Source organism: Polypterus senegalus, chromosome 2, assembly GCF_016835505.1.
Source record: "Polypterus senegalus isolate Bchr_013 chromosome 2, ASM1683550v1, whole genome shotgun sequence".
In the NCBI taxonomy this organism is placed as follows: Eukaryota; Metazoa; Chordata; class Cladistia; order Polypteriformes; family Polypteridae; genus Polypterus; species Polypterus senegalus.
Window position 1 is genome coordinate 62,979,885 of NC_053155.1, and position 26,578 is coordinate 63,006,462.

At 37.5% G+C, this 26,578-nt stretch overlaps 1 protein-coding gene across 2 annotated transcripts in view; it reads left to right on the forward strand.

The window, feature by feature from the left end:
* chaf1b (chromatin assembly factor 1, subunit B) overlaps positions 1-26,578 on the forward strand; it is a 57,280-nt gene that overhangs the window by 21,110 nt on the left and 9,592 nt on the right. For both annotated transcript variants that reach the window (XM_039743851.1, XM_039743852.1), the window contains exons 3-10: positions 1,815-1,947; positions 17,075-17,192; positions 17,296-17,399; positions 17,613-17,709; positions 18,169-18,253; positions 20,806-20,899; positions 23,940-24,009; positions 24,108-24,199. In XM_039743851.1, coding sequence (XP_039599785.1) covers positions 1,815-1,947; positions 17,075-17,192; positions 17,296-17,399; positions 17,613-17,709; positions 18,169-18,253; positions 20,806-20,899; positions 23,940-24,009; positions 24,108-24,199 — 793 coding nt within the window. The remainder of the gene's footprint in view (positions 1-1,814; positions 1,948-17,074; positions 17,193-17,295; positions 17,400-17,612; positions 17,710-18,168; positions 18,254-20,805; positions 20,900-23,939; positions 24,010-24,107; positions 24,200-26,578) is intronic.

The following is a 26,578-nucleotide window of genomic DNA, read 5'->3' on the forward strand; positions in this document are numbered from 1 at the left end:
TAACGGTGGAGCTACTCAGTACTGAGTTCATGTTTGGAAGTTTGATTTCTGGTTTGGGGGGGGTTTATGGGTTTTTTTGGAGGCGTGGTCCTAAACTTTTGATCAGCTGTAAAACAGCCTGTTTCAGTTTAATCGTTGTTTTCATTAAATTGCATGCTCAAAAAATGTTTTGTCTCACTCCCATTTCTTCTTGTTGCATGTTGAAGCTCTACTTGGAACCTTGTTAAGATTCAACCATGCAAAATATGATTTTTTGCCATTTTTCAAGTGGTCTTAAACTTTTGATCGGGACTGTGTAATTGTGTGTCTTGTTGGTGCTCTCATTATGCCATTTTTAGGAACACCTTCAAAATTGGAACATTTCTAAGAATTTAAACTATGCATAGCAAGCCAACAGATGACCATTTAACCTCATCCTGTTTCTACCTTTTTGTCCATTATATACGATTTAATAAAATATTTGAAAATAAAATAGAGGAGGTCTTAAAATATTGATCTGTTATACCACATGATAGCTATTAACCAAGTGTTGCTAAACACACGCTGGAGTACTGATCGAATTCTGACATCACGCACGCACGCACACACAAAGCAGATTAGCAATAATCTTGCAATCAATGTGTGAAAATTCTTTGTATGGCTGCTAAACCTCTGCAATGCATTTTGAATTGCTAGGAAAACAATACATTTGTCTAAGCCAGTCATACAGCAAACATCCAGGAAAATAGGCCACCAGGGAACACAGCATATTTGCTATGAAAGTTGCTTTGGCGAATTTTGCCTGTCAAGACTAGTTTTAACCATAGTGCTAGAATTAATTATAGTACATTAATTTGTACCATTCATTAAATTAGACTTTCAAAGAAGCAAGCAAAAGTTATTCAGTAATAAAAATGTTAATAGAATATGTAACTTTGGCACTTTATTGTATCTACTTTAGCTATAGTAGTGTTCTTCTGTTTTAACTGAGTTATAATTTAAAGTCAACGGAAGAATGAAAACCAGGTCCACAACCAAAAAGTATAGCAATGTCCAAGCTTATGAAAATAATGTGAATTTTAATATTAATCTGCATTAATGTGAAAAATATGATTGCACATACATTTAATAATCATGAATGTAAAAAGGGGTGAATGAACTAAGTGTGTATAGGCTTTTCTACCTTGGTCTACTGGTGGTAATTTTGCTTTTATTGGAATAATTTGTTTACATAAAGTTGGGCACAAGGTGTCAAAAGAGATTGAACCAAAGTAAGATTTTTTTTGCATGCTTTTGAAAAGAGGTACAATAAATTGAGAGTAAGGGGTATATTATTATTGTAATGTTCTTTCTGCAGGATTTGCAGTAATGCCACCGTTAAGTAGTGGGTGCATCAGTTGTGCAAATCAAGTATGATAAGGGTTTATGGGGGATAAAACATAAAATATGTTTAATGTGTGTGGAAATTACGTAATGTGATCAATAAACTCAACTTATTTTAATAAGGTAAACAGAATTGTAGTTCATGCATTCTGTGAATTTCCATGTTTGAACATACAATTATACATAATTAAAAATGTGTGCTACCATCATGGTATTGCCCTGCTAACATTGTTTATCCTTGCTCTGCATTTTTTTTTATACAATTTAAGCAATTTCTATCATACTAAACTTTTATATAGTATGTAGTGGATAAGAAAAAAAATAACAGCAGTTTTTTTTTTTTTTTTAACTCTGATTTTTGAAGGGACATTTTTATTACCTTTTATTGCCCTTTTTTCTTTGTTTCTTTCATTGTTTTTTTTGTTTTTTTTTTTTTTTTTTAAATTCCAAAGATGTGGCAGGTAGAAAAAGGTCCCGATGGAAAAGCTATAGTAGAGTTCCTGTCTAATTTAACACGCCATACCAAAGCTGTCAACGTAGTTCGATTTTCCCCAAATTCTGAGCTTCTGGCATCTGGAGGAGATGGTAAAATATTCTAATTATTTTTTATTTTTAAAGCAGCTTTAATTTTAAATGTTCACTGGTATATAAATGTAATTTTTTACAGTAGTAATGAACATGTTGCTTATGCTGAATTGTAAAGCTAGTTGCTTTAGCTTGGCTTGGCTTGGTCAGTACTTGAAAGTACTTTCTTGTGTCACTCCAATGCAACACTAATTTGTTTTTGCTTTCCTGCTACTTGTTAACATCTGTTTGTTTCCTTGGCTTCTTAATGGGTTTTTCTCATTCATAAACCACTTTAGTGTTTTTTCCTCAAAAAAAGTAAAAAGCATTGCATTTTATTGCTTGAAAAATGACATTTTTAAAAAATTTCATCTTTCTACTTTAAAACGTGGAAAACCCTAAAAATACAAAGTCAAGTGTGGTAAGTATAATATGATTATTATTAATAATAATATGAACAGCACACTGTACATATGCAAGTGACATGGGCATCAGTTTTCAGATTCACCAGAATCACTTTCGGTTTCACTGTTTCAATTTCACTGCTTGAAGACAGACTCACTTTGTCGTCACTGCTGATGAGAGGTGTTTCTTAAGAGATGCTATTATGTGGCTCGGAGAAGACGTGTCTACACTGTTGCGCGGGTGACGGTCGTGTCTGACGCTTACACAAGACATGCCTATACTGTTGGCCTGAGTAACACTCGACACTAACACTGCTAGCACTTTTACAGCCTGAGTAATCCTTGCATCTTACGCGTCAATACCATTGCCCAAGTGTCACTCGGAACTAACACTTTTAGCACTGTTTTTACACCCGAGTGACGCTCACGTTACTCCAAAAACTATTTTAAAATTGTATATTTATGCTTCAATGTAAAAGAAAGGGCATTATCATAGCAAAATGGCTAGCACTAGTATTTCATGGCTCCTCACAAATTCTCCTTTGCTTAGGCTCTTTCCATGTGTCTTGTGCAGTCTCACGTAGGGTCTGCCTGAGTTTTTCTCTAGGTGCACTAGTTGGCAGCCTATTCCCCAAACATTTTAGGTTAAAAGGGGACTCTACATTGTCCCTATATGAGTGCGTTTCCCCTGTAATGAAAAGCATCCAGTATTGGTTCCTGCCTTTTGATTGATTCTGCTGAGAAATGGTCTGGCTTCTGTGAACTGGATTAAACAGATAGAGATAGATTGGGTGTGGGGGACAAAACTTACATTTAGAAACAGACTGCAGGTTTTTTTTAAGCTTATGTCCTGAAATTATAAAAATGTTAATAAGAAGAGACCATTCATCCTAACAGGCTTCCCAATCCTATTCACCTAGCTTCTCCAAAATAACATTGAGTTGAGAACTGAAAGTCCCGTATGTCTCACTCTTTGTCACACTTTATAATTTATGTGCCTATGGTTCTTTGTATGAAGGAAAACGTCCTAACATTTGTACAACATTTGCCCTTAACAAGTTTCCATGTCCCTGTATTTTTGTTGGAAGAGTTAATCTTAAAATAAGAGCAGCCAGAAAAATGAAAATTAATTATGCATATATATTTGAAGCAGTGGAAATATTTCAACAAAATCGTCTGCAAAAAGCAGTGACCCAATCCTGAGTCGACCAAACCGGACCCCTTCAACACCCTGGCTGTGCCTAGAAATTCTGTCCATAAAAGTTATGAACAGAATCGGTGACAAAGGGCAGCCCTGGCGGAGTCCAACTCTCACTGGAAATGGGCTTGACTTACTGCCGGCAATGTGGAACAAGCTCTGACACTGGTTGTACAGGGACCGAACAGCTCTTATCAGGGGGTCCGGTACCCCATACTCCCGGAGCACCCCCCACAGGATTCCCCGAGGGACATGGTCGAACGCCTTTTCCATGTCCACAAAACACATGTAGACTGGTTGGACAAACTCCTATGCACCCTCCAGGATTCTGCTAAGGGTGTAGAGCTGGTCCACTGTTCTGCGACTAGGACGAAAACCACACTGTTCCTCCTGAATCCGAGGTTCAACTATCCGATGGACCCTCCTCTCCAGGACCCCCGAATAGACTTTTCCAGGAAGGCTGAGGAGTGTGATTCCTCTGTAGTTGGAATACACCCTCCAATCCCCCTTTTTAAAGAGGGGGACCACCACCCCGGTCTGCCAGTCCAGAGGTACTGTCCCAGATGTCTATGCGATGTTGCAGAGACGTGTCGACCAAGACAGTCCTACAACATCCAGAGTCTTGAGGAACTCCGGGTGTATCTCATCCACCCCTGGGGCCCTGCCACCAAGGAGTTTTTTGATCACCTCGGTGACCTCAGCCCCAGAGATGGGGGAGCCCACCTCCAAGTCCCCAGGCTCTGCTTCCTCATTGGAAGGCATGTAAGTGGGATTGAGGAGGTCTTCGAAGTACACCCCCCCGACCCACAACGTCCTGAGTTGAGGTCAGCAGTGCACCATCCCCACCATATACAGTGTTGACACTGCAGTTATTCCCTCTCCTGAGACGCCGGACGGTGGACCAGAATCTCCTCGAAGCCGTCCGAAAGTCGTTCTCCATGGCCTCCTTAAACTCCTCCCATGCCCGAGTTTTTGCCTCAGCAACCACCGAAGCCGCATTCCGCTTGGCTTGTCGGTACCTATTAGCTGCCTCCAGAGTCCCACAGGATAAAAGGTTCCGGTAGGACTCCTTCAGCTTGATGGCATTCCTCACCGCCGGTGTCCACCAACTGGTTCGGGGATTGCCGCCATGACGGGCACTGACCACCTTACGGCCACAGCTCTGGTCAGCTGTCTCAACAATAGAGGCATGGAACATGGCCCATTCGGACTCAATGTCCCCCACCTCCCTAGGGACGTGGTCGAAGTTTTGCTGGAGGTGGGAGTTCAAGCTACTTCTGACAGAGGACTCTGTCAGACGTTACCAGCAGACCCTCACAACTACCAGACCTAACCGGCATCCTCCCCACCATCGAAGCCAACTCGCCACCAGGTGGTGATCAGTTGACAGCTCCGCCCCTCTCTTCACCCGAGTGTCCAAGACATGTGGCCGCAAGTCCGACAACACGACCACAAAGTCGATCATTGAACTGAGGCCTAGGGTGTCCTGGTGCCAAGTGCACATATGAACACCCCTATGCTTGAACATGGTGTTCGTTATGGACAATCCATGACAAGCACAGAAGTCCAATAACAAAATGCCGCTCGGGTTCAGATCGGGGGGGTCATTCCTCCCAATCACGCCCTTCCAGGTCTCACTGTCATTGCCCATGTGAGCATTGAAGTCTCCCAGTAGTACAAGGGAGTCCCCAGAAGGTATGCGGGGAAGACCCAGGACACACTGGAGGGACTTTGTCTCCCGGCTGTTGTGAGAACGCCTTGGGATTCTGCCGGAAGAGCTAGCAGAAGAGGCCGGGGAGAGGGAAGTCTGAGCCTCTCTGCTCAAGCTGCTGCCCCCGCGACCTGACCTCAGATAAACGGAAGAGGATAGATGTATGAAATATTTCAATAGCTAGCTGAAAATTGTTTGATAATGATTTAAGTATTTTAAGAATATACAGTATCGCTTAAAGTGTTTGTTTCCATAATCAACAGTTCAGAATTCTAAATGCCTTGGCAAATCAGTCCGCTGTCTTTGTACTTTTCCATAATAACTACTCCATTGCTTGCTTATAAATGTACTCTAGCAGAATTTCATTAATTTGAAGATGGACAACAACGTGATATAAATAAGCAATCATTGTGCATGTTATCATCTGGAAATATCGTAGATAGTAATAAAAGATGCAATTAATAAAAATTGTGTTTTTGTGTGGTAATTATGTAGATCATTTGTTAATCTGCATTTGATTGTAGTACCTTATTAAACAGAAGGTGGTTAATGTGCTTCAGGCATATAACAAAAAAAATATTCAGCATTATGATTATCATACCCATCTGACTATGTTTCAGTATCTTCAAGCATTTACAGGATATATGCCAATTCTATGCAAGATGAAAACCTGTTTGTTGTATAAAATACAAGAATTGAATTAGTTACCCATCAGAAGATGGCAGTGCCAATGAATAAGTAATAGTTTTATCAGCACCCCAGCACAGCAGGAGTTAATTGTGAAAAACTTAATAGAGCTTCTGGAATGTTTTAAAGGCTTCCTTTACAATACCTGCATCCTGAAATCTTTACCCTCATTATCTAACTTCAAGTGCTTCAAATAAGATGCCACATTTCTGGGAAAGTTGAAAGCTGTTTTTCCTTTTCTTTTTTTTTTAAATTTCCTTAAGGGTTTTTATTTTTATTTTTTTTTATTTTTTTAATCAAGTGCACTTAAAGTGCTTCCCTGAAATTAAGACCTAATCTGAAAGTGATCCCTAGCATGATTTACAGGCCACTCTGTAATAGAAGCCCTACCCCAAAAATAAGCCCTACTCAAGATTGTTAGTTGAAAAGTAAGGTGCCTAAGGCCAGGTTTATACTTCACGTGATGCAACGCGTGTGCCCGAAACATCCATTAAATTCTGAGGACACCTTGCCACAATATCTCTGAAAAGGAGTTTCAATGAGTACAATCCATCAATTCGGGGATGCACCTATTCCAGCAGCATCGGCGCAAGACAGAAACAAGCATACACACTGCCATCATTGTAGCTTCACTAAATCCCCAAACCTTCATGTCTTTGGATGGGGGGAGGGGGGTTAGGGGGTGTTTAAGATGGCACAGAAGATGGTTTGTGAGACTTTTAAAATGTATCATGTCATTACTTTGGGGAATATGCAACGCTTGAATATCAAAGCACCATGAATGCATTTGTATGTTGGCATTTTGCTTTACCACATTGATCCATTCATCAAATATCGAAGCGCGCACATCGATCCTGTATGACCCTAAAAGCAGCTAGAGTAGCAAGAAATTCAAGATTTGAATGTGGAGAGTTAAGATGATATTTCAGAAGAAGATGACATGACTGCTTTTGGATAAATGTATATTGTTGTACATGAATAAATATAAGACATCCCCTGAAAGTAAGCCCTAGTGCATCTTTTGGAGCAAAAATTAATATAAGAGTCTTTATTTTCAAGGAAACACAGTAATATTTATTTGTATTTTTGTCTGTTTTACAAGGCGCTCTCGTGATATTTTGCTGTTTTATATTACTTCATCTACTTTATAATAGTGTTTCTGTCATTCTAATTAGATCCCTGTTTACTCAAAAGTTCAATGACTTTTGCAAACCCGGTTTGTACAATAATGTTGACAGGCTTTCTAGATAAACTGAAACCTCTTATTTCCCACTTTTACTGGCAAGTCGAATGATGATTTTAAATTGGTCCAGTATGTGTGTGCTTTGTCTCAAATTAAATTTTTTTTCATAGTTGATTTCTACCTATAACTATGTGGTCAACCTTAGCTGTTTGTTAGACTGTACATGATAGTGAGCTCAATTAATAAATGCATGAATTAATAACACCAACCGCTAATAGTTTCATAACATTCTTGTACTTAAATTTCAGTTCACCTCTGTGGTGGGTTGTTTGCTCCAGATGGAAGGCAGAAAACAACCCCGGATAGGGCACCAGTCCATGCCAGAGCTTATTTATGCACATCTTGTATGCTCGATAAAGCGCCATTGGGGATATGGGAGGAAATCCCATGCAGACATGGAGAGACTGCATAAACCTATATAAACAATAACCAGGTTTCCATCCAAGGAGTTTTTGCCAAAAAATATTTAGCGCTTCAAATTTTAGCTGATGGAAATGCTAATTATCGATAAAATGTTGTACATGTCGACATATTTTCCCATTTAGCTTTAGCGCATAAATTCCATATCCATACTTCAGGATGTCGCAAAAACTACATTGGAAACACTTTTTGTCGGGAAAAAAAAGGCTTTAACGCAAATAAATGTGTCACATGATACATTTTCATCACGTGCAATCAAAACGAGAATAGCGGAGCAGTGCGCATGGTCTGATTAAGAGACTCGTTATTTCTCGTGATGAGCCAATGCAGTAGCGGATAGGCTGGGTCTCCTGCTACTAAAAGGGATACCTGAACTCCCTCCACATCAACTGTAGCCTGGGGGTGTCTCTCAGGATGTCTAAATAATACAAAAAACACAAAAGGTAATTTACTGTGCCAGTCAAAATATTTAATAAACCGTGTGTTTCATTATCTAAACATTTTTTTCTTATTATTAAATGGCAGATGTTTTAGCATATATGAGAAATTCTCTCATTAATGTTAACTTTAGTTTTGTTTTTTTTTTTTTGATTAAACGTCGTTATTTTGTATTAATTCAAATTTCGGTTTTAATTAAAACCTTAAGGGAAGCAGGTTACAGTACTAATTCAGTTGTTATCGAACTAAGAAGGGATGTTGAAAGGTAGGCTCACCTGTACAGATCCGATGCTGCAAACACAGCTGCATCATGGGCACTTCCAGGAGTGCCAACGCAAATGTCTCGTTTCATGCACCTGTCATCAAAAAGGGCCTGGAGAACAAGAGATGGCCACCCTTTGCGATTAATGTAATCGCGGGAGCCTTCCGTCGGGGGAAGAATAGGCACATGCGTGCCATCCAGCGCATCGTAAATCTGTGGCACAAGATGCACCAAGGAATTGCGGTATGCAATTTCATTGGCCTCCGCTATAGTCAGAAGTCTGATATAACGCTGCATTAATTTTTCTTTAATAGCGGTGCACACAGCATATACACATCGATGGACGGTAGTTTTACTAACCCCGAAAGTTTGTCCAACTACTCTATGCTCGGCGCAGGTTGCCAGCTTGTAAAGGGTGATGGCAATCCACTTTTGGGTTGGAACCGGTGGTCGGTGGCAACCTGTGATGGGCGCAACATCAGGACTGATGAATCCACACATCTCAAACGTCGGCCGTGTCATTCTAAAATGTTGCAGCCAGAGATTTTCTGTAAAGTGTCTCTCCACCACCTCCTCCCAGAAGGTCTTATTCCGTCGTCTCTCTCCCATACCCATGGGTTTCGTCGCACTTTCTTCAAGCTCTAGGGCTATCGGACAAGCAACTGCTTCATTCTGTTGTCGTCTTCGGATATTATGTACAATTCCAATTATTTGAAATAACAGTAAGCTGGCAAATTTCAAAACACTGTCTGAATAATCTCTCCATTTCTTTGTTTCTTTGTTTAGTGGAGGGGGTGTAAAACAAAAGGTAGATAATTTGCGACATACACAAAATTATGTATGGAAACAGCTCAAGGGCAGATTTTTTTTCGCGATACAACAAAACTTATGCGACAGTTCATTGTTTGGGGGGACGTCATCACGCACAGCGTTTTATCGATAAAAAGCCAGTTGGATGGAAACAGGCTGGAGATAGCCAAGTTTCCATCCAGTTTTTTGTGACGTTTTGTTATCGACAAACAGAATATACGTAAAAAAATGTGCGAAATTTGCTAATGACCAGGTGTAGTATGGGAACCCAGAGTGATGAATCCATGCTGTAGCAGCTACCACTTAGTGTTAGAAGATCTGTCATTAAATAAGTGAGAGTGAAATGAGTTTTCTGGTGAAAATTACTATATATTACCCCTCTCTCCTTGAAAAAAGCTCTCTTCAGAAGCAGTTTAAGTGTATTTTTGTATAGCATTCTTTGAGTGCAGGCTCAGAATACTGAAATAAGTTCTCAGGTAAAATTCCATTGCAGACTTTACTGATTACATAATGTGTACACATAAAAATACAGATTAGTTTTAAGACAAAATAAAAGAAAGCCATTCCATACTGAGCCCAACAGTTTCTGTCTAATAACATTATCATTGAACTATGGCCAGCAGTTTCCCAGGAGAAAATAAATCTATGGGCGCTCCACAGTCAGTTGTAACAGACAAAGTCAAACACAGTCACATTTCTGGAGACCTTTCTACAGTTAAGTTTGTGTTGGGCCATCAAATACAATCTTACCATACTTTGATTCCAAGGCCCCAAGAATCTCTGATGTATATCCACGGGCAGGGAAGTAGTACGCATCCGTCTATCTCGGAGTATAATAGACTGACCATGGCACAAAGTGCTGTTGAGTACAACATCTAGAGTGGCTCAACAACCTGATCCTTGCATGGAAGTCAATTTTATAGGTACTGCATACAAGGTTGAATTTTGAACTGGCGCCTGAGTTTGTTTTCTTTGCCTTCTGTCCTCTAGCTGTTGATTTTTTTGTCTTTCTGCTCCTCTTTTTTTGATGCCAGTGCTGGCCATTTTGGCTGCCTGCAAGCGGTTCCAAATTCTCTAGATTGATGCCTGTCAGTTTTAGGTCACGCTTGCAACCATCTTTATACCAAAGTGCTGGATGGCCTACTGGCCGAGGTCTTTTGGCTAGCTCGCCATACATGACATCCTTGGGAATGCGACCATGTGGCATTCAATGTACATGCCCTAGCCAGTGCAGTTGTCTCTGGCTAAGGAGAAAATGCATGCATAGTGAGTCAGTTTGCTCCAGAACAGCAGTGTTGGTAATTTTGCCATGTGATGTTGAGGATGTGTCGTAGACATCTTAGGTGGAAGCTTTCTAGGCGATTTTCCTGCCTAGTCTAGAATTCGCTGCCATATAGCAAGCTGCTGAAGACACATGTCTGGTATACCTTCAGTTTTGGTTCGTGATTGTTGGTCCATACTCTCGCTCAGTTTGGTCATCACACCGGCAGCTCTGGCAATCTACATGTCGATTTCACTATCAAGTGATAGGTTGCTGCTGATTATGGATCCCAGATAAGTACAGTGGTCGGTGACTTCAAGCACTGTGCTGTCAAAGCTTATCAAGCTTATCACACCCTGTGTATCCTTGTGAAAGGAGGTCATTATACAAGCAATTTTGCAGCCGCTTTTCTTTAGCAGCTGAAACATACCTTTCCTACTCTCGAGGTCAAAAGCCTAGATCAGATCGATAAGACCTGGGACCTCATGTATAACGCCGTGCGTAGAACTCGCACTATAACATGGCGTAAGCACAAAAGCCGAAATGTGCTTACGCACAGAAAAATCCAGATGCAGGAATCTGTGCGTACTCCAACTTCCACGTTCTTCCGCTACATAAATCTGATCAGCGTGAAAAGTAACGCTTGTGCACGCGCTTTATGTAACGCCCCAATTCCTTCCAGAATTACGCCTCTTTGAATATGCAAATGAATATAAATCGCCCTTAAGCTCAGCCTTCTGTGAAAAGACAATGGGAAAAGCACGGGGAAAAATATAAGAATTTCAGCGAATACTAAGTGGAGGCAAAGGAAAAACATACTATTTGTTCAAATAAACCGTGGTATAATCAACAAAAGGAAGTTGATCGAGTGACATAGCATGTTGGAGAAACTTGAAAGCTCATGTTCACAAAATCGCACAGTGCCGGAAATAAAAAAGAAGTCGCATATCAAAGTTGCCGTGAAAAGGCGAGTTGTAGCCCACTGTCTGAGTGTCATATGAAAGTTTGTTAGGGTACAGAGAAAAAAAGGCACAAAGTGGGGAAAAAGCACGAAATGTCAACTTCAATCTAGACATTTCCACTTTAATCACGTAGTTTTTGTCATTAAAGTAGAACATCATAAACTTCATCTTAAAATCGTTTAACCAGTTTCTCAAATCACATCGTAATTAAAGTAGCACGTTAAATGCTTTGTTTTGTATTTGATCTTCTATGTGTGTGAATCACTACTTGCTTCTTAAACCGGCTTTCTTCCTCCAACTGGACACAGAATCCATTACATTTGTGATATTACAGCTCTCTGAATAACTAAAATACTGAGATGTATATACGTGATATAATTTTTATGATGATAGGAGTTAAAGCACGTTATTAAACATGGGTTTCACTTCGATGAAATAACTTATTGCAGCAGTACTCGGGGGCGGCTCTAGGCTTGTGGTGGCACTGGGCAGAGGAAGAATCGGTGGCTCCTTTGCCCGCCAATGTCAGTAAGGTAGCATATGCACGGCGGGTGGCCACGTCCGTTGCAGGCACTGCATAGCCGCCTTGTGCTCATGACACAAGCATTTAACTTTTGCCAAAATTTGTCGCTGTGTTATTTTCTCTTTCTGTTTTATATTCAATATATATTGGCGTAGCCGCCACTGCAGTCCTTGCTTTTCTTTCCCCAAGTAACCAATCGCCACACAATCAGCTCTGTAATAGAAGTTAAGTCATCTGTAAGCTTAGCGTCGATTCTTCAAAATGTTTAAGGAACATTGAAACCTCTTCGTTGTACATGTTTAATTATTCTATCCTTCACGACACTCCCAGTGAAGAATATAGATTATTTAAATGAAGTTAGTTTTATCTGTATAATTTAATAAACACATTTTGCTGCATTTCGTCTTAAAAATGATCTCGTCATCATATGTAAATACGCGCTTTATAAAGTGGCTCAGGTTGTGCAATATTATAACTATAGTGCAAGTTTACAGTGGGGTGATTGTACTTATAAGTACAAACAGTTCTACAAGGTGCAATTGATTGAGTGCATTTAAAGTTCTTGGGATGAAACTGTTTCTGAACCGCGAGGTCCGTACAGGAAAGGCTTTAAAACGTTTTGCAGTGGCTGAGACAGTGTGTCCTCGAAGCTGTATACCTATAATTCTCATTCCGATCAGCTGCTGCTTTTGTGATTCACACTCAGATACAGTGATATAAATATTCCGAGTGGCGCAGTGAGAGTAATATGGAAAAAGATGATCCGCTGTGGCAACTCCTAACGGGAGGAGCTGAAAGAACATGAAGTAGTGAGAGTAACAACGCTAAAGCAGTTATGGTATTAGGAATACTATGGCTGTTCCCTGGACCATTACATTGTTACAAGTTAATTACAATCAGATGCGTTACACTGAAACTAACCACATATTGTTTATTAGTGTATTTATAAAGCCGCGTCAGGAAAATAAGGTGTAATCACACAGGAACAGTAGCACTGCTTTGACGCTGGGTGCCGGCAGTCTGCAAAACCGAGCGGAGAACTTGCGTACGACAAGGTATGAGGTACCATGGAAAAGTGCGTGGCTTTACGCCAAGTGTAGGTTTTATACATCGCGATTTGAACGTGGAAAAGTTCTTGCGCAACATTTCTGTGCGTGCTCACTGTTTATACATAAGGCCCCTGGCCCATGACATTGGTCTTCTTAATACTAATAGCCAGCCCAAACTCCCTGCAGGCATATATACAAAATGGTCAATCAGGTGCTGGAGAGGGCTGCTTCAGGATGTGAAGTTGGGGCCACATCATAAGCAAACAGTAATTCTCTAATGTGGATTGTGCAAATATTGGTCTTTGCCCATATGTGAACTAAGTTGGATAGCTTCCTGTCGCTCCTGGTATATAGGCTGATGCCTTCGACAGAGCCCTTGAATATGAAGTTTAGAATTATGGAGAAGAAAATGCCAAATGGAGTCTAAGAATATATCCTTCTTTCACATTGCTCTTGATCGGGAAAGGGTCAGAAATGTCCCTGTTGTAGCTGACCACGCCCTACTTATCCATGTGAAAAGAGGTTATAATACTGAGCAATTTTGCATTTGATTTTATTTAGCAGCTGAAACATTCCTATTCTACTCAGAAAAGATATGAAAAGCCTAGGTCAGATTGATAAGTGGAATGTATAATGGTTTGCCTTGTTCTCAGCATTCCTCTTGGAGCTGACATACAGAGAAGGTCATGTCAACTGTGGATCTTTCAATCCTAAAGCCACACTGTGATTCTAGGTTGTTTGATTTTTGTCTGTAATTAACTCTCCTGTTTTAGATTTCAGAGGTGCATGCTTCTTCATTTGTTAACCAATTGCTTGTTTAATGACTTAATACATGTTTCTGATGTTGCCAGTGTCTGATACTAGCTGAATATTGCCTTACAGTTGAACCCAGTAATCAGTATCACAGTCGGCACTGTGGTAAACTCTGGTATTGCATTTCATGTTTAGGAAGTCATGTCTGGTGATGACCAAGTCCAACTGGAGATTTATGGCATGCCTTGTCTTCAAAATAAGTATTTGTGACACACAGTCTGTGATGGCAACACAACTTCAGTAACCTCTGGCCATTCTCATTGATATTTCCTATGCTATGATAACCTAACATGCTTGATTCCCAATCTGCACCCACTCTAGCGTTGAAATCTCCCAAGAGGTAAATGTGCTCCGACATTGGGATTCTGTTAACAACACTTGTCCCTACCACATGCTAGACTAAAGTTTTGAGTTTTCAGTCATGATTTAAAGGCTGAGAATAAGAGAGCATTGTTTATAAGCCAACATATTGTTCCCCAACTTTTGGAGCTCTGTAGCAACACACCACGTCTATCAGTCCATCCACCCTAAAAGCATTTTTGGAAGTCTTCTATGGCATGTTTCAGTACTTCATCTACAGCTGTTTTCGACTTCTTCAGTAGTTTGAAAGTGGTTCCCTATTAGGCAATTGTTCAACTTCTGGATGAGAAAGAAGTTGCTTGGTAAAAGATTGGAAAATGCATGTTGCATTATCATGATGTATGATATAGTTTTTTGGTGATTTCAGCTTGAAGAAGGCTGTTGCTAGTGAAAAACCTGTGCCTGAGATAAAGCCTTATCTTCTTACAGCCATGCTCCATTTCCGGAACTTTCCTTGCAGTAAGATCGCAAAACACTGCTCAATATTCATGTGTTCCATTGTGACTGGTTTGATAAACAGAATTATTTCACAACTGGTAGGAATACAGATAATGAAACAACTTGCTACATGTTATATTCAGGAGTATTAAAACATCAAGCTGGTGGGCAGTTATGGAGGCAGTATTGGCACCTCCATTTAAAAAAAAAAAAAAAACAGTCTTGTTAATTTAATGACAAATATAGTAGTTATTTGCAAAAAAAAATTAATTATTGAAAGTACAAATATACATAGACCGTATTTCAATGTAAAAGCTAATTTGCTGATATATTTTAAAATCTGCTTATTTTAAAATTCTACTAAATTATTTTGCAGCAAATTCTTTTATTTCTGTTTTGAGAAATTTTTACTTCGCATAATGTCCACAGTTAAATATAATAACTTATAATAAATAGAAAAAATTATCATTCAAAAAAGAAGGAAAAAGAGACAGAACAGTGCAGATATAACAGGTATAAATTGAGTATTGTAGCTATATGGGAAATCCACAGCTTCAGATGTATTGTAGATTTTATCAGGCTTATTGTAAATATGCTTGAACTTTACGTTGAACGCTGTAGGCCAAATACAATAAGCTCACTGGCAATGACAAATGGCTGGCAGCATGTCAGGTAGCGTCCAAAAAAAAAAAAAAACTACAGTATAATTAGTGCATACATTCCTATTTTAGTTAATTTGTTTCTGTGTAGGGTTGAGCACCATAGCAGTATCATGCGTGCTGTTACTTCCATTTCTGAATGGTACATTAGAGAAAAAAATGAATAAGTTGCAATTAGTATGAAAGAAATAGAAGAGCCCGTTATCCTAATTGTGTGTTTAAGGGAACAATATTGGATTTAGTGTGAAATGGCTTTTAGGTTGTAAATTGTCACATGCATAATGACTTTATTTTAAATTTTTCACTTGTTTGTCTTTTTATTTAAAAATAAATACATCTGTGCTGACACTTTTTTTTTTTTTTTCTTCAAACATCTGTTATGTAGTGCCATATTATTTTATTATTGGACATGCACATGAATTGTGAATGGGATAGTTTTGTTTAAAAGTACTGTTATAACTTTCTATTTATTTTAACTTCAACTACAAACCGGATTCCAAAAAAGTTGGGACACCACTATACAAATCGTGAATAAAAACTGAATGCAATGATGTGGAGGTGCCAACTTCTAATATTTTATTCAAAATAGAACATAAATCACGGAACAAAAGTTTAAACTGAGAAAATGTATCATTTTAAGGGAAAAATATGTTGATTCAGAATTTCATGGTGTCAACAAATCCCAAAAAAGTTGGGACAAGGCCATTTTCACCACTGTGTGGCATCTCCCCTTCTTACAACACTCAACAGACGTCTGGGGACCGAGGAGACCAGTTTCTCAAGTTTAGAAATAGGAATGCTCTCCCATTCTTGTCTAATACAGGCCTCTAACTGTTCAATCGTCTTGGGCCTTCTTTGTTGCACCTTCCTCTTTATGATGCGCCAAATGTTCTCTATAGGTGAAAGATCTGGACTGCAGACTGGCCATTTCAGTACCCGGATCCTTCTCCTACGCAGCCATGATGTTGTGATTGATGCAGAATGTGGTCTGGCATTATCTTGTTGAAAAATGCAGGGTCTTCCCTGAAAGAGATGACGTCTGGATGGGAGCATATGTTGTTCTAGAACCTGAATATATTTTTCTACATTGATGGTGCCTTTCCAGACATGCAAGCTGCCCATGCCACACGTACTCCTGCAACCCCATACCATCAGAGATGCAGGCTTCTGAACTGAGCGTTGATAACAACTTGGGTTGTCCTTGTCCTCTTTGGTCCGGATAACATGGCGTCCCAGATTTCCAAAAAGAACTTCGAATCGTGACTCGTCTGACCATAGAACAGTCTTCTTTCTGATATTGCTCCACTATCTTTCTGCGCAACATTGTGGGAATTGTGATCCTCTACCCATCTTGGCTTCTGAGAGACGCTGCTACTCTGAGAAGCTCTTTTTATACCCAATCATGTTGCCAATTGACCTAATTAGTGTTTATTGGTCTTCCAGCTCTTCGTTATGCTCAAATTTACTTTTTCCAGCCTCTTATTGCTACTTGTCCCAACTTTTTTGGGGTTTGTTGACACAGTGAAATTTTGAATCAACATATTTTTCCTTTAAAATGATACATTTACTCGTATTAAACGTTTGATCTGTCATCTACGTTCTATTACAAATAAAGTATTGACATTGACATTTGCCATATCCACATCATTGCATTCAGTTTTTATTCACAATTTGTTTAGTGCCCCAACTTTTTTGGAATCCGGTTTGTAAAATAAATTAAAAATGTATTCTTTTCAGCTTGTCCTGATTGAATTTGTTAAAACAAATGTTACATATGTATTCTATTAAGCCTAAATTTAACAGCTGAAGACATTCCTGGAAATAAAGAATGCTAAACAAAATAAAAGAGCAAATAGGGTGTTAAATCCTTGCTGTAATATGTGTGGTGGTTTTTTTCTGTTTATAACCAGATGCTGTGATTTTGCTTTGGAAACTTAATGACAGCAAGGAACCTGAACAGGTGACTTTTCAGGAAGATGAAGATGCTCAGCTCAACAAAGAGTCCTGGACAGTATTTAAAACTCTTAGGTAAAGCCAGAAAAAATGTTAAAATTTATGTGCAGCGTGTATAGTATTAGTGAAAGTGAAGATCAGTGGCAAACTGTACTTTTGTTTTTGTTTCTGTATGCAGAGGTCACATAGAGGATGTCTATGACATTTCTTGGTCAATTGATGGCAATTTCATGGTGTCTGGTTCAGTGGATAATACTGCTATAATGTGGGATGTCAATAAAGGTAGTATTTTTCCTTAATTTTAAGATTTTGTTTAATAAAATCTATGTAAATTTCAAATCTAAAAATTTCCATTAATAAAGAATACTTCTTGTATGCATAAATTAGTGAAAAGTTTCTATGAAAGGCTAATTAACTGTGATTTAACAATCCGAATGTGTAAGTATTCTGTTTGTTGTTAGGATATAAATTAAAAGAATTCGCCCTTTATTTCAGGACAGAAGATGTCCATTTTTAATGACAACAAAAGTTATGTACAGGGAGTTACTTGGGATCCACTGGGACAGTACATTGCTACTCTCAGCTGTGACAGGTAATGCCCATGAGTAAATGAGATAGCATAAAATCAAGCATTTGACCTTTTTATTATATGTAATTTTGTTTATTTAAATTAATCTGTTTTTTTTTATGATCTAATATTTGTGTAAATTACTGAAGGGTTTTGAAAACTTTCACTAATTTGGTACCCAAAGCTATGCATATCATAAATGAATTTTATTATTTCATGTTCAAAAAGTATTAAAAAAAAAAAACATTGTGAGGGCCCAAATTTTTTTTTTTTTATAAAAATTGTTGTGCTTGGCACATGCTACAGAACTGTTCGGATGAGACGAGGAAAACCTCAGTATGGCATAACCTCTGGATCAAAGACAACCCCTTTAAGCCAACAGTTTTTGCTTAGTAAAGAATGCCTGACTGATATACAAGTAATCTAGTATCTTTAACCCATGTGACCAACCAACCTTTAAATTTTTTTAAATTTTTTTTGCAGGGTTATGAGAGTATACAGCACACAGACCAGGCGAAAGGTATATGGTGTGAGTAAAATATCTGCTGGGATAGCAACAGAGGGAGAGGTCAGTACTGCAGTAGCAATTCCTTTATTTTAATTAAAGAACAACTCCTGTTTTGTGTTGTTACATATCACTCACAAACACATACATATATGCTGTCATATATATAGACACACACACACACACACACACACACACACACACACACATATATATATGTAAATATATATATATATATATATATATATATATATATATATATATATATATATATATATATACACACACACATATAGCAAAATACCCGCGTTTTGCAGCGTAGAAGTAGTGTGTTAAAGAAGCAATGAAAAAGAAAAGGAAACATTTTAATAATAACGTAACATGATTGACAATGTAATTGTTTTGTCATTGTCATGAGTGTTGCTGGCATATGTGTGTATGTATGTATGTACTGTATGTAGGTATGTGTGTATATCTCGCATGAGATAGCACAAGCACAGCTGAGAAGCTTCGATGCATGTACTCCGAGTGGATCACGTGAACTGACTTTTTGTTCTGGCTTTAACTACTGTGAAATAAACTGGAAGCGTGAGTCTGTGCCTTTTAATAATCTCGAGAGAAAAACATGGTGGCAGCGTAGGTGACGGAACTGCGGCGAAAGTCACGCCAGTTTGCTGTTAAAAGTTCAGGACGTGGAGACGCTGACACGAAAGGAAAATGGAGGGTCTGAGACCGCCGCTGGCATTAAGCCTCGATGCTAAAGACTTGGCGAAGTCATGGAAAACATGGAAGGACGAGTTCAGATTATTCACAGAACTTGCAATACCGGAGGCAGAGGAAAACAATAAAGTCAGATTATTCCGTTATCTTATTGTAGAGAGTGGCAGAGAATTGTGTCAGGCACTGACCGGTGATGTGAGGCCTGATGAGTTAACCATGAGCTTGATGATATGTAATTTGATTAACATTACAACCCGAAAATAAACGAAACTGTAGACAGGTACAGATTTTTTTTCAAAAAAATTGGGCAAGGGGAGAAAATATATCTGAGAGTGTTAGCAGGCACATGCAATTTCGGGGAGATTAAAAGTTGCCTTATACGTGACCGAATTGTGTGCAGAAGCAATGATGCAAGTTTAGAGAGGTGCATATAAATATGCAGAGCCACAGAAATGTCGAAGGAGAACAGCAGAACAGTCACACAGGATTCCCTATTCTATACTTCTCCCGGTGCGTCTCTCTAACCCTCCGTGCAGGAACATTATCATAAGGCTTAATAACCTATTGTTACACCTTCTACGTGCACCCAACCGTCCTCCTTTACAGCTGGCTGCTTCTTTCCATTCACCTTCCCAGCTCTTTATTTAAACAGTTTTCCTTCTCACTTTTCCACTCCTTCGCTGTCTTCTCCCTTTTCGTTCAAAATATGCGCCTCCTTTCCTTTAGCGATTTGGGTAGTGACCACTTCGATGAATGAAACCTGTTATCTTTACAACGGTTGACAAACACGGAATGTAACTTGAACACAACACATCCTACAAATACGAACCTGATTGAAAGAAATAATGATAATCAAATCCTTGATGACAGCAACACTCATAACTGTCACAAAACAATTACATTGACAATCAGGTTATGTTATTTTTAAAATGTTTCCTTTTTCACTACTTCTCCGCTGCGAAGCGTGGGTATTTTGCTAGTATATGTGTGTATGTGTATAGTAAAGTATTTATGTGTAACTGAATGGTACAGCCCTGTCAGCTTACTGAAAAGCATTTTTTTTCCACAACGCCTTCACCTTTAAAACAGTTCTGCTTATTCATTAGTCAGACAACTACAATGACTGCTAATTCACAGCAAGAGCAACACAGAAGCGCAGCGCAAGCAGTCATGTGTATATTTTACAATAACTCTGTTCCATATTGAAATGCTACAAATTGGAATAAACCAGAAGCCTTTTTTTTTTTATTTTTAAATAAGTCTTTTCAAGTATTTAATCATTAGTCGTGGATTATTCATGGGGTGTAATGCATTTCTAGCAGTTTTATGTTAGATTGTGTGTGTTTGTTTAGCAATTGAATTGGACTTCCCAGATAGAATAGTTGTGTGGGTATTGTATGTATAACATTTGTTGTATTAACATTCATAAATACGTTGTACTAGGATAAATCAGTTAATTTGTTACGGTATGGTAGAAGTCAAAGATGTAACCATATTACAGTTTTCTTTCAGTACAGGTTATTAATAGGATAGCATAATAATAGTGATGTATTTATTAATTAAGTGTGACTATTTTTGGAGCCAAATTTCAACGTTGACTGTTCATAGTTACTCCATTGTTTGTTGAAGTTGTAGACGTTGCAAACAACTTTCATTTCAGACAAAATGTGAACCTCATTACCCCTGGCACCGACTATTAATAATAGTTTATGATTAAGTGAATGTTGAACATATAGAGGGACATGAAATCTCTCTTGCTGATAGTGGTTTCTCTAAGTTAGAAGCCCAACATAGTCAATGTCAAGATGTTTCTCTGTAAACCAACCAAGTTTTGCTATTTAATCTCAAAGTTTAGTCCGAATAATTAACTGTATCACTGATGTTCCTTTTTTTAGGTTAAAAGCTACAGAATGTTTCATGATGACAGCATGAGATCTTTTTTCCGTCGACTTACTTTTAGTCCAGATGGGTCCTTCCTTTTTGCACCAGGTACCTGTCTTGAGTAAATATACTTTTAAAACTCACTTCAAACCCTTACTAAATATTTATACCATTCTTTAGAAAACTTGCATAATTCTTTATAAGAAAGCATTGACACCTTAACAACTGTCCCCAAAGTATTTGTCTGTGCTTATGGTTTGTTTATGTTTATTGTAGGCTAATTTAATTCTGAGTCAGCCTTTTAATCTTGTGTGAAAAAACTTTTAATGTGTTAAGTACCTGGAAAGATAAATACCTTTTGTTTAGTTGATTCTTTGATTTTCACAGTCACCTTTAGTAATAAAATTATGGAGATTCAATTATCTAATTGTACGGTTTACCGTAAATGCCTGTTTCTTTTCTGCAATTCAGAAATTTAAAAAAAAGAAAATTCTGTATGATTAAACATTTTCATCGTTTACTATAATATCAACCATAGAAAACTTTCCTAATTCAGTGTAGACTGGTACAATTTTTTTTTTATTTATATGAATGAAATTTAAATAGATCATGATACTTTAATATACGTTTTTAATGCAATATGATGCCAGTTTTGCTTGTTGTTAGCTTATATTTTGTGTTTTTATATATGAAATTCAAAGCGAAATAACATTATAAAATTCATTGTTGGTTAGATAAAGGCCTTAAATACCATACCTATGTTGAAGTTTCACATTAATTTATAATGAAAATATCCTTGTGCAGATGCATATTAAGATCTGTTTAGGCTTATTGTACAGATGAATATATTTGAACTTGTTGCTCTTCAAAGTTCTTTTTTAGGATATAACATCTCTTGCCAATCATATTTAACAATTTTTGCATTTTGCACCAGTTTTGCACTACCAAGTTATTGCTGCAGCATACAATATGCAAATAATACAAACAGACATGAACACACATACAGTTTTATTATTATTATTATTATTTTTTGTAAAATACTTCAAACTTGATGTTGGTACTTATACCTGTGGATAACAAAGAAAATTTTCATGCTGGTTGTTTGGCCAGTGAATGTAAACGAGGATGTGATTAAATGCCATTTGATAAATACTCTTAATTTTACATAAATGCATATTTTTATTAACAGACTGTCTCACTTGAATAAAGTACACCTATTCAGGTCTGCTGAAAAAGAAAACCTAAGGCATTTATTAGAAATATTAATCTCTGATAAAGGTAAAATCACCAAAAATGGAAGCTAAAACAGAAATGCCAACTGTATTGTTTTCTTTAATTCAGAAAAATGCAGCACTTGTAAAGCAGTAATGTTTAAAAATGTAAATTATCCGGTTGCAATTTCTGCTTGACAACAATAAAATGAAAAAGGCATGACACTCTGTGAGTGCATAATAAAATAAATGTAACTGTCAAGCTTTAATAATAGAGACAGAGGCAAAATATGCTACATGGGAAATACAGATATACTGTACATATGGAATTAGTGGCAAGCATTTAATAAATATTTGGGAAAGTTGCATGGAGAAAAAAATAGGGATCCCAAAATGTTTGCTTTTTATTTTTGGGAATAAGAGAGAATTGGGATGTCTGAGTTTTCAACAATGAGACAGCATTAGAAGCCCATTTTTTGTTATTAATTAATGAAAAGAAGTGTTGAATGGGACCTCCTGCTAGTGATCTTTAGTACAGTCCTGTGTGAGATATAAAGCTTGAGGCATAGATGTTCCTACATGTAATTTTTGTGGAACTGATATTTCAGCTTTCCTTGACAGCTGTTTTGTCTTGTAGGGTATTATGGTAACCTTATTTTTCCCTTTATACTCTTTGTTGTGTAGACCTTAATAAAATGTCTTAAATCCTGTACACTTAGCACTGTGTGGCCATGTACTTTCACACTTCCCCTTACCTTCTACATCTGTACCCTCAGGACATTAGGTAATGGAAAAGGCACGAGTTAAGTTACACATTTAATTATGCATTATTGTTAACATAACCAAAAATATTAAGGATGAATTGCCCCCGATTCAAAATCAATCTTAAACAGCCATACCTCAGACCAATAGAATTAGTTTACCTATCCTTTCCTGAGCCATTTACTAATGAAAGCGCTCCGGTACAACTCATCCCATAGTTGTTTTGCATAGGCAGTTTATGACCTAACAGTGGGGAATGGGTTATAGGCTCATGATAGTCCAGAACACAGTCACCCTTAACAAACTGTTTGATACATGCTTCATCTCCCCATGCCCAAAATGTGCGGGTTGTGGGAGTTTGAAGAGTGAGGGACGGTTGGTTACATAAACTTTAAGGCATCTTTGTTCTTATAATGTAAAACATGCCGCCTGAACCACTTATATTACCTTTGGTTTGTCCTGCTTACAAATAAAGACAAAGTATTTATCAACTTGTATGCTAATCAGAGTCCTGATTACTCTGCCTTCACCGTGGACATCACATATATTGAAATGAATTCTGAAAGCTAAAATTAATGTTAATGCTGGAACATATATGCCAACATATATGCAATATGCAAATAAAAGTGCAATTTCATTTGTCTTGGGCTAAAAGCATTCTTAACTGTAAAAAAATATTAGGGATTGTTTACTGAATTAGAATTAAACAAAGCATTTATTTTACAAGATAAGGATTGCAGAATATTGGAATTACATTACCTTAAATGTTGAAATGTTTTTGTCTCTGGGCACATTTATATCTCTGCAATTATCTCCCATGCACCTTTTATAGGTATTCTGCATTTTATTTTTGTGTTCCATTTCCTTGAAAATATAAGCAAGTTTATACCTAAACATTAGAACCCTCTGGTTTTTTTTTTTTTCTTTTTGATATTTGACAAATTGCAGTTTGTGACCTTGTTATTAATAAACAACTTATAACATGCTTTAATTAAGAGATTCCTATACTTTGGAATAAACTTTTTTTTTTCTTTGTTCTAAAAGTGATGGCTAAAGTGAGGTAAAGGGATGTTGATAATAGGAACATACTGTAGCTTCTGAAAATTTTTAACATCCTCCAAAAAGTAAGCAAGAATTGCTCTTTTGTATGATATGATTTTCACTCTACTCTACAGCTGGGTGTGTTGAAGCAGGAGAAAATGTCACGAATACAACATATGTTTTTTCAAGGAAAAACTATAAAAGGTAGATTATTTATTTTGTCTCTTTCCGAAATGTTAGTACAGTAACAGGTCATCAAAGTCTAATGTAACATTGTATTTTGTTGTGGTTACGTCTTTCAGGCCTATAGCTCATTTGCCATGTCCTGCTAAAGCAACTTTAGCTGTACGATGCTGCCCTGTGTTTTTTGAACTAAGAAAGTCTACAAACCAAGGTATAATTTATTTAAAATAAATAAAAAAAGCCAAAACCATACAGGTTGAAGTTGTATCTGACTGTTTTTGATCCGTTTTATTTTCTATAGTTGAATTCAAATGTATGAAGATTATAAATTTGTTAAATGACTGTTTATTTTAGAGTGTCACCCACGTTTAATTAGGGAACTACCAAAAAAGTGTTGTACTGTAAACTGAAAAAAATAATTCTTGTACAAAATGTATCATGATTATTGTCACTGAAAGTGTATACCGTATATACTCACGGATAAGTCGGACTTAAGTTTATCATATAATTTCTGGTATTTTTATAATGTCTTTCGTATAAGTTGAATGTGGAAAATTCACACTATTGGTCCATGAGATTGATATGCTAACGACTGAGAGAGTAACCACGGAGCACACAGCCTTTTATTCTATGTGGGTGTGGAAATTCACTATCGGCACGTGCTCCTAACCTCTCTCTCTCTCTCTCGTGCCTATGTGACCACATGGTAATGCCCTCACTATTCCGAAGCAACATTTGCACTGATTTGTGTTTTTTGTACTGTATCTCTCACACTCGTACACCTTTATCATAAGAGCATCCCTTATTCCTTATTTACGATGGAGCATTCGATCAGAAGAAAATATGAAGCTGGGTTTAAATTAAACATCATTGAAGTAACGAAAGAAATTGGTAACTGTGCTGCTGCAACAAAATTCGATGCGTCTGAATAAACTGATGAAGATGTTTTTGTTTTTTTGTTTTTTTTTAAAAATAATGTCGCTTTTTTTGAACGGGCCTATAAGTTTGGGTCTGATTGTGAGTATATACAGTATTTTTTTCCTCCTGTGCACAGATTCATGCAGTATAAAGGAGCATAACTTTTTTTTTTTTGTGTGTTACTAGGGAAGTTTGAAAAGGTGGTGTCAAGATATAAAGAAAAATATAATAGCCTAATAGCTTTGTGTTTACGTGTGTGTGTATGTATATATTGTCCAGCCCCCCACTGCCCCCTTCTTTCTTGGAGTAGTCCTGAAGAGTGTGTGTGAGTCCTGGTGGTCGTCTGTTGGAGGCCTGCGGGTGCAGATCTTTCTCCAAATTCACCCCATCGTTGCTCCTCTGATTGGCGTGGTTTGGCCATCCAGGCAGATCTTCACCCTCACTTTCTATGAGGTGGGTGTACGAAAAAGAAATACACGTTACCCACAGCAATCGGTCCCCAGGTCTGATGCCTACCTCCCGGATTCTTTCTTTCGTCCGGCCTCTTCTTATATTTATTTATTTTTTAAATATATATGTATATAATACACACACATATACATACTAGGGAGGCAAGCCCTCTTGGTGCCTCCTTGTTGTGGTCACTCCTCCGAAACCCCCTTTTCAACGGTGATACAATGGTATCTTGCACGGCTCTTCAAACATTTAAAAGCCTGTACAGCAGCTGTCCTACTCTTTGTCTTTTACTTCCAGCCCCCATGTGGTTAAATCTCTTGGTTAAGTCGCGTCTCGTGGGACATAAGTTCTTGATTTTTGTTTTGGTTTTTTTTTAGTTTATAATTTAAAAACCGAATAAGAATCTGAAAATCTAACCACATCACATAAAAGTTCAATAATTAAATAAAAGATTGATAACAAACATATACATGTAGGTTTTAAAATAAGCCCGATTTAAAGCGTGACAAAAAATATCACATAAAATCATTGCACTTTTAGGCTACAGAGTTTTTAAACAACTGAATTGGATGCCCTGATTCAGCGGTCATTCTTCACCTGAACAGCTGGTTGACATTGCACACTTATAGCCAGATTATTTTGTTCATAGACTCAATAAAAAAACAATGGTTATGGGAGAGTTCTTGAAAAAGGAGAATATGAAAGAAAATTGAGGAAAAAGTTGTATAGTGTGGCTGTCCAGTTTATGCTGCTGTCACATTTTGCTGCAATACATAGGCATCTAAAAAGGAGGGGAAATATTTAAAAGGTTATGTTTGGAATTAAAACAGATGATAGGCATTTTTAATATTTTTTTTCTCCTTTTAACTCAAAAACACAGTTTGCAATAATTGCAACTAAGAAGATTTAAAAAATGGCAATTATCAACTAATAAAAAATTCTGTAAGGTATATTTTTAGAAAAGAGTGAAAGTATATTAAGTAATGTTAAAGCCAGGCGCAAATTTATTTTTAAATATTGCATATGACTGCAAAATTGCTCAAAATAGCAGTTTTTATATAGAAAATTATTTTGCAGAAAAAAATTCTGAAAATAATCGGAAAATGCTCCTGAAATCAAAGGCAAACGCAAAAGGTGCAAGCCGAGTGATTCTACTCTGTAATTGGGAAACGGGTAAAAGTTGTGAAAACAGAAGCACAGGGGTTGTTTTTTTTTT